The following is a 9,485-nucleotide window of genomic DNA, read 5'->3' as shown; positions in this document are numbered from 1 at the left end:
TAAGTTTATGTCACAAAAATACCATTCAAAAATTAAAATAACCAAAATAGAATTTTATCTTTTGAAAAATTTAAATTTTTTTATTTTTTAAAATTTGAAATCTTATCTCAAAACCCCACTCTCCAACTCTAAACCCTAAAACCTAAACTCTAACCCCTAAACACTAAACTTTAAACCCTAAACCTTAAACTCTAAATCCTAAACCCTAAATCCTAAATCCTAAACCCCACCCCTTAACTCTAAACAATTAATTTATTATTGAGGTATAAGTGTATATTTATTTCTTTTGATAAAACATTAAGTGCTATTTTGATCATTTTTATTCTTAAATGTTATATTTGTGACAAAAAAAAATTTGATCGATATGTTAGTCATTTTTTTTTTAAGGGTTTGCCAGAGATTTTGCTAATAAATAGACAGAATCTAATCCAACATCTGATAATTCACGATAAGATTCACAGAACTCTAAAAAACATATCCCTAATTAATTAATTTTGGAGACCAACATGGCCTGAAGCTGGTCTTGCGTGTACATTATCGATCCCATCTTCACTGTAGCTTGTTGAATCATAAGATCATGAATCACCGAAATGCTAGCATGATTCAACTCAACATCCAAATCCATAAACGCATTCATCAATCTCGCTGCAGGATGATTTCTCTTGCTCGATTCCAACCTAACCATCGCATCGCAACCAAGAATCTTCACGTCGATATTAACCGTTTCAATCTCCGATGCGTTTTTCCCGCCCCTACAGACCGCGTTTCTTCCCGCCATCTCCTCTTTGAGTTTGTTGAGCTGGATTTGAATCGCGTTTCTCTCAGATTCCGCGTTTTCTGCTCTCGATTTCAGCTCCTTAATGTAACTAATCGCGTCTCCTAGCAACGACGCTTTGTCCATCTTTGATACGTTTGGCACAGTCGCTCGTAACGCGTAGAATCGCTGGTTTAGCTTCTCCCGTCTCAACCGCTCAGCGTGTACGTGATTCAACGGCTCTTTCCTACCGTTTGCAAGTTTTCTCCCGCGTTTCTTTTTCTGTTTGTTTCCGGGCACCACCGTGGATTCGATGTCGGAGTGATCAGAACCATCAATGTCCCCGGCGGAATGTAAGAGTTCACCGTCGTCTATCGGTATCTGCTCGGGATAATTTTGGTTCGGACTATGTAGAGCTCTTTCTAACGTGGAAGTCGCGAAATTTACGGTTTGGGGATAAACTGGATTCGGATACCGATTAGGATTGACGGTTACGGTACTTGAACCACCACCATTCTCTAAATGAGTTGAGAAAGGCTGGAAGGAGTTCGAATTCGGGTCACCCGAGAAATCTCTGGATCCTTCGAAACTAAAAACGACTCGGATCTTATTAAAAAGATCCGGGTTTTGTTTGATCTCAACCGTGGATCCAAGCTCCAACACTCCGTTATCCAAAGGAATACATACGATGGTTTGCAACCCTGAATCCCCACCCTTTTTTGCACGTTCACAACCCGACGCCAATATATGATCCGACCCGGTAACCCAAACTGGTTTATACGTAGCAAACGCCTTACCCGGTAACCCGGTCTCACTACCAAAGCTAACCGTCATCGAAACCATATAAAACCACTCCGTATCCGACACTTCCACGTCATCTTCGCCGTCTATCACCGGCAAATCTTCGTCGGAGGTCATCGAGCTAAGCTCCGGCAAAATGAGACTCCAGTGCTCTCTCTCCGCCACCGTCATCCTCCTCCTCTTCCGCCGAGTATTATCAGCTTCTTCGCCTTTATAAATTCCATCGCCCCATTTGAGCACCGACTCGCCGGAATAGTCGTAGTACGACGGTGTCCAGAAAATGGCGTAGGTCCAAGCCTCGTGGGTGCCATTTAACACAGCTTGTAACCGCTTCTGGAGAGCACTGTCTGGGCTGGGATTCGCCGGAGATAGTGGCGGCCAGAAACCGGAAGAAGGAGAGCTCATGAGAGCGTCGATCATCGTTGCGGTGACGTTTGTATTTAAGCTATCCATCGTGGATTAGTCTTTGAAAGGAAGTGTTTCGCATGGAAAATTATAGAAGCTATCTGAAAGTTCGTACGTTTTAAACTAATATTTTTTTTCTAAGAACGGGACAAAATATCTAAGTGTTTACTATTGAGCGAGTGGATATCATATGGTCGTCGTTGATTTGTTTTTCTAAATTATTTTCTCTTTTTTGTTTTTTTCTTTAAGGCCAATATCTTATGAAAATGATTTCTCGTAACACTAAATCTTTTTGTTTTGTTTTTTATCCTTAAATATTTTTTCTGCTTTGTCACCATTACACCATGCATCTTCTTCTTAAGATCAAATTGTTTGGAATAGTAAGATTCACCATATTGTTTGGAATTGAAGCTTGATTTCTTTTTTTTTTTTTTTTGAAAAAAGGCTTTTGAAGCTTGATTTCTTACCTTTAAATTTCCTTTACTTGTTACATATCTCAAGATTGTCTAGTCTTCCAAGTATCAAAATAATTTTCTGATGTTCCCCATCATTTCTTATAGTTATCGATTGGTGTTAAACCAGTGGAGGTACAATATTAAAGTTATAGTTTTAGTTAAAGTAAATAATTATTATCACATTATTTATTATTTCCTCTAATTGTTTATGTCTACATTTGATAAACTAGAATTTTAATGATGTTCTTTTTTAATTTAGGATATTTGTAATTAATAAGAATACATTTTATTTCATGAGTGCCGTGATTTATGAATGCTTTTTCAAAAAACATTTTATTTCATGATATATTTCATACCTTACTATTAAATATGAAATATATTTTCTTTTCTTTAAAGTTATAGAAATACACTTACGTAAATTTACTTTTACATAGTAATTAAAATTTTTTTTACAATTTGAGAACATAGAAACAAACTAACATTCAAAATAATTCTTATCTACCATTTTGTTAAACTTACTCATGTGAATTCAAGTATATATTATCAATAAAGCATTTCAAATCATTGTGCTTAATATTATTATTATTGAACTGTTAAAATTACCATTTTAAAGTTTAACAAATTTCTTAAACTTCCCCTCTTAATCTTTTACTATTATATTATTCTTCTTTTGTGAAAAAGTTATCTAACCAATGTCAGAGTTTAAGTGATTTATAAACAAATGCATGAAACATCAGGTTGATGCATCAAACATTTTTGCAATGCATTAGTAGAAACAAGAGACCATTTGTTCTTTTGAGTGCATTTTCTTGGAGGAAGTTTGGAAGCCGTTAACTATCAACCTTCTTGGTAATAATAACACAAATCAATGGCGGCACATCATTGAAAATGGTGACAGATAGATCTCGAGAAAAACAGGCATTTTCCTATTTTGCTATGTGTTTCGGACAACCTTACATACCATTTGGAATAAAAGAAATAGTCTGCGACATGGTGATCCTCCTCAGCTCGGTTCACGACTATCACTCAATTGATAAACCAGTTCAAAACAGAAGATCATCGATCGGTGCACACAGGGGGATGATATACAAACGTAATGGAGATGTGGTTCTCCACTCAATAAACAAAGTGAGAACTATATGATGTTTAGATTTGGATTCATTGTTTCTACAGCTTTTAAAAATATGAGTTTCTACACAATTGTTTTTAAAAAAAATAGAGATGCTAATTCAGACTTGTTAAAACTATCAAATTAAATAGCATTTGCATAAAATGTATGATTTTATGGCTCAGGATGCGAGGAGAATGAGCTTGGCTGCTTTTCTTCCACACACATTCTTATTATCTGATAAAGTTTCCATACGAAGTACTCCCTCCGTTTCATAATAGATGATGTTTTAGAAGATTTTTGTTGTTTCAAAATAGATGATGTTTTGATATTTTTATGTTATTTTTAACTTTATTGAAAACTTTGTAACCAATTAGATGTTGTAGTCATTTCTGTAATTGGTTGAATGATTTTTAAATTATACTCCCTCCGTTTCAATATATATGATGTTTTAGAAGGTTTGTTTTGTTTCAATTTACATGAAGTTTTGAGATTTTAAGGAAGTTTCAAAATTTTAAGGTTAACTTTAACTTTATTAGAAATTGTTCAACCAATTAGATTTTACAGTCTTTTTTATAATTAGTTAACTAATTTTAAAATTATATCTTTAAAATATTTTTCTAGAGAAATGTAATTTTCTTAATCTTTGTGTACTATTACAAAACATCAAGTATTATGAAACGGAGAAAGTATTTTAAAACTACTTTTTAGAGAAATGTAAATTTATTAATCTTTGTGCACTAAGAAATAACATCATCTATCGTGAAACAGAGAGAGTATCATTCATGAGCCTTTAGTTAAAAAAAAAGTATTATTCACGTCCATACATGCTATCTTAAATGGTTTATTTGAGTTATTTTGCATAACTATTTTCTATATTTTACGAATATTGATCACTCCGCTCCTATTTAATGAAATTTATGGATCTCATGATAACTAGAACTATTCATGGTCCCAACCATTGTCTAAAATGACAAAAACTAATCATGGTCCCTATTTTTGTAGCCAGTGAGTGATGACCAATTGGCTCTTTACACCCGCAAGAGTTGTAGGCATAATAGTAACATCGGACGTGTAAACATGCTTTCCTCAGATAACAAATTCAAATATCTGTTTTATATGTTTGATACCATCTCTGGATGTTGCTATCACGCATTGTCGTCCCAACAGGAGGTGCAGAGACAGGAACTTTTTGTCGTTTTGTTATTTCGGCACCTACTACCCAGGGCCGGCTTCAACATATCCTATAGGCCCTTGGGATAATTTTTTAAAATGACCCCCCTAAACCAAAAAAGTTTTAGTTTATTAAAAAACCAAAAACCAAATGCTTAACATGAAATCATTTCATTCAAGTGAATATTATTATCATTTTTAGTTTAAATCCAACAAAAACTGATTTTATTATCAACTGAGAAAATTTATTTACTTTGAATTTTTGAAATTCATTGGCACTTAGTATATCACAAATTTACTTAATACATTCTTTTATGACTGAATATTCAACTTAAAAGAAAAAATAATATATGAATTTAGTAATATGAATCTGAACGGTAAAAAATATGCGAACCCAAAAAGTAAAGTAAATAAAAGTAACATTGATGGTAATGATTGGTAAAGGCTGTAGCTTTATATTTTTTGCTGTAGAATTTAATCTGTAGATTTATTTACTGTAGCTTTCATTGCTGTAGTTTTCTGAAGCACTAATTTTTTGCTCTGGAAATAAAGCTCTCTACAATCATATTTTGATTTTGCAGAGATTTTTTTGCTATGAGTTTTTTAAGGAAGGAAAAGCTCGATTGGTTGATATATATAGCTAAATTAGAACATCTTCGGCCACGACCAATCACTGACATCGTTACAAAGTTACGTACATTAGTCTTGTTTATTGTAAGTAGACTCGTTTCAGCTTTTGGTCCACTATTTTGATCCGATGAATTTTATGTGTTTTTGGTTGGCTTTTTAACTTAGCCACTACACTTCTAAGTTCTAGACGAAACTAAAATGAAAATATCAAAATAACTTGAATTTTATATAATACCACAAATAATTTTGTAGTGAACCGGTTTTATGTGTGCATGGCGCCATCGTTCTGCTCAGTGCTCGCCCTCGTGCTTAAGCCGCCCCTGCCTACTCCGTCGACTGTATTATTTCCCACACGTCTTGAATGGCAATGGCCATTAATATATCTTTAAAACTCGACAATGTTCGATATAAATGACATTCTGCGACAAAAGGCAAATAAAATAAAACAAAAATGATAATTTATATTTTACCCCCCAAAAATGACACTATAATTTTGGTTGACGCAAATTAAATATTCAGTTTATTCGTAGTGATAGTTTCCTCCGTGAGACACAAATCGGCCACTAGACTAAATGTTTCTTTTGAAATTTATACAAAATTATTCACTAGACTAAATGTTGATTAACTTTGAAGGTTAATTGTCTCTTTAATCAAAATATATAACATTTTTACGTAAATAAGTTTACTGGCTAGTTCCTTTTCATTGTCAACGTCAACTTACTTTTCGGTTGTAAAAAGAGATTATCCAAATCTGATAATAAATTTGGTGGTACATTAAAAATTTGAAATATGTTTCCTTTGATGGTATGTTTCAACATGTTTTTTTCCCCGTTAATATGGTCAAGTGAACATTTCAGTGGTTTCGTCATTCAATACCTTATATTGCGGAGCATGTATTGTCCTCCGTTTTGTTGATCACCTTTGCTCGGTTGTTTGTCGGCCGATAGGTTTACCTCGAGAAGTACAGGTCAGATTTCTGAACTCCATCTTGGCCAGTGGCTCTTTGATGCTTGTGAGGGTATAAAAATCTAAGGGCGTGTCTGCGCTTTGGAAATTTATTTTATTGTTGTTAAGTATAATTTTTTGGATGAATAATTATGTGGTTGCCTTTATTTGTTAAAAACATTAATTGGTATTTTTATTGTGTTATGTAGTAGTAGGTGATAGTTTACTATATTTTGTGTTTATTTTCCGGTCAATATTGACAGCTCTTATTCTTCCTTAGATTTTGGTTGATGTTAGGGACTGCATCTCCTTGTGGGAATCAAAATTCACACAGTCGATTTCCGTTTAAATTAAGAAAGTTAGGAAAACCCTAATTTCCCAGAGGTCCCGGATATCTGCTAAACCACACGCCAAGCAATCAGAACACGAAAGTATAAACGAAAGTAAGTATATGGAATCGAAAAGAGAGCAAGCAGTTTATTATTCTGAATCTGCCTTTGAGCGTTTCAACAAGGTAAGAGCCTTCGGCCACAAGATCCCTAGCTCTAGCAACCTAAGACTTGAAAACCTAGTTGAGTCGCAGCTCGATAACAAAAATAGAAAATTGCCTAAATTGCTCTAAGTGCTAATGATACAAGCCTAAGCTGACAAAGGCTATATGATTCTCAAGCAAGAGAGAAGGAGCCGATCTAGCACAAGGGTGATCCGGTTTTGGACTGATCTAATCAACCAAAGGGATCGGGACAGCTGGACAGGAACTGATGGATGGATCGAAGTGCACCACACGAGATATGGAAAAACTCGTTATACAACACAGGGTCCTCAAGGCCGTGGAGGTACTGGTCTCACAAGGCAATGAGAGAGGAGGCGAGTTCTTGCTAGAGAGCTCTAGGGTTTTCTTTAGAAGAAAAGTTTATGTTTATTTAAAGTCTGCCCCAAAATGAGGGTTTGTGAAACATATAAATAAGAACTAAAGGAACAAGCTCCTTAGGTCACGAAATATAAATGAGAAACAAAACTATAGTCTAAAATGAAAACATAAGGTAATGACATAAGTCTTCATAGCCTTGGACCGAGATAGCACTTAGGAAATGTGTAAAGCAGGTTGTAGCCTCGTTAAAAACCTTCCTCCGGAAAACCCATTTGGGACAAAACCAAGAGCAAGGAAAAGAGCACACACAAAGGGCTTGGCCTAGTTGCTAGATCCGTCCAAGAGTCTTGCTAGGCAAATTGATCTTCTATGGTAATGATCATCAGGTTGTTGTGGCCTTGTTCCGGAATGAATGGCCATATATCTTCACTTGATGCTTGATTCTTCTCAGCCGGTTCACTCTTTAGTTCATCTTTCTTCAAGCTTGAATCCTCAACCTGTACAAGATCAGAAGCAAGTATCATGCTCTCATTAAATTTATGTTGAAGTACTTTAGCTCTTTGTCTAGTGATAGCTCCCTTGAATATGGTTGGTACTGGCACTAGTGGCACTTCTTGAACTGTCTCTGGTTTGGTTATGTTGCTGATCATGTCCTGAATATCAGGTTCAGTTAAGTCTTGTTCAAGCTCTGGTTGAATGTCCTCATCATTCCCTCCCTCTTCAAAAGGTTTTGACCTCAAAACTGGTTCCTCTGCAAAACAAGGAGATATATCAGTAACATTGAAAGTTGAAGACACATTCAACTCACTTGGTAAGTCAAGGCGGTGGGCTTTGTTGTTGATCCTCTCAATAACTTGGAATGGACCGTCTCCTCTTGGCTTTAGCTTGTAACTCCTCTGGTTAGGAAACCTTTCTTGCCTCATATGCAATCAAACCCACTCCCCTGGTTCAAATACAACATCTTTGCGGCCCTTTGGCATGTTTAGTGTACTGCTCAGTTCTCTTCTCTAGATTCTCTTTCATCTTCTGGTGGAGTTCCTTGACATAAGCAGCTTTAGCCTCTCCGGTTAAACTGATGGCTTCAGCTGGAGGTAAGGGTTTAAGATCTAAAGGGGTCTTTGGATTAAAGCCATAAGCAGCTTCAAAAGGTGACATCTTAATAAGCTGAGTGCTGAGCCCGGTTGTATGCAAATTCTATGAAGGGAATGCAGTCCACCCAGTTCTTCATATTCTTTCCAATGGTAGATCTAACCAGCGTGGAGAGTGTCCTATTAACAACTTCAGTCTGGCCATCTGTTTGGGGATGACAAGTAGTGGAGAATAGCAGCTTTGTTCCCAACTTCTTCCATAATGTCCTCCAAAAGTGGCTGAGGAACTTGGTGTCTCGGTCAGATTCAATGGTCCTTGGTACCCCCATGTAAGCGCACGATTTCTTTAAAGAACAGATCAGCTGTCTTGGATGCATCATTCACCTTGGCACAAGGTATGAAGTGTGCCATCTTGGAGAATCTGTCCACCACAACAAAGATTGAATCCTTGTGCTGGATCTTTGGTAAGCCTAGTACAAAATCCATGGAGATGTCCACCCAAGGAGCTGTAGGAATCGGCAGTGGTATGTAAAGACCATGAGGTTGCACTCTAGACTTAGCTTTCTTGCAAGTTACACATCTGGCACAATGAAATTCTACTGCCTTCTTAAGATGCGGCCAATAGAAGTGTTCCCTGACCACAGCGAGTGTCTTATCTACTCCAAAGTGACCCATAAGCCCTCCTCCATGAGCTTCTCTAGTGATTAAGTCTCTTAAAGAACACTGAGGAATGCACAATCTCCTCCCTTTGAAAAGAAACCCCTCATGTAAGTAAAACTTTCCTTGTGGTCCTCTGGTACAACTTGAGTAGATAAGTGCAAGATCCGGGTCTTCCTCATACAAATCTTTGATGAATTCAAATCCCATCACCTTTGCTTCTATGGTTGCTATCAGAGCATACCTCCTTGAGAGTGCACCTGCTACAATGTTCTCCTTGCCCTTCTTATACTTGATGATGTATGGAAATGTCTCAATAAACTCTAACCAGCGTGCATGTCTCCTCTTGAGATTGGTTTGCCCTCTTAGATGCTTGAGAGTCTCATGGTCAGTGTGCACCACAAACTCTTTAGACAGCAGGTAGTGTTGCCATGTTTCTGAAGCTCTCACCAAGGCATACAGCTCTTTATCATAAGTGGGGTAGTTAAGAGCTGTTCCACCTAGCTTCTCACTGAAATAGGCCACGGGTTTTCCTTCTTGAATCAACACAGCTCATATCCCAATCCCTGATGCATCACATTCTACTTCAAAGGTCTTC

General features: G+C 36.5%; 1 protein-coding gene and 1 pseudogene across 1 annotated transcript; both read right to left on the bottom strand.

The window, feature by feature from the left end:
* Nucleotides 1–409: 409 nt before the first annotated feature.
* Nucleotides 410–2,101, bottom strand: LOC106320924 (transcription factor bHLH28-like). The gene has a single exon (XM_013759269.1). The coding sequence runs from the start codon at nt 2,006–2,008 to the stop codon at nt 485–487; it is 1,524 nt and encodes a 507-aa protein (XP_013614723.1). The 5' UTR covers nt 2,009–2,101; the 3' UTR covers nt 410–484.
* A 5,989-nt stretch (nt 2,102–8,090) lies between these two features.
* Nucleotides 8,091–9,485, bottom strand: part of LOC106320926 — a 4,124-nt pseudogene continuing 2,729 nt past the window's right edge.

This window comes from Brassica oleracea, unplaced genomic scaffold (genome assembly GCF_000695525.1).
Source record: "Brassica oleracea var. oleracea cultivar TO1000 unplaced genomic scaffold, BOL UnpScaffold01130, whole genome shotgun sequence".
NCBI classification, from domain to species: domain Eukaryota; kingdom Viridiplantae; phylum Streptophyta; class Magnoliopsida; order Brassicales; family Brassicaceae; genus Brassica; species Brassica oleracea.
Note: the sequence above shows the minus strand (reverse complement) of the source record. Positions and strands in the feature narration are given on the sequence as shown.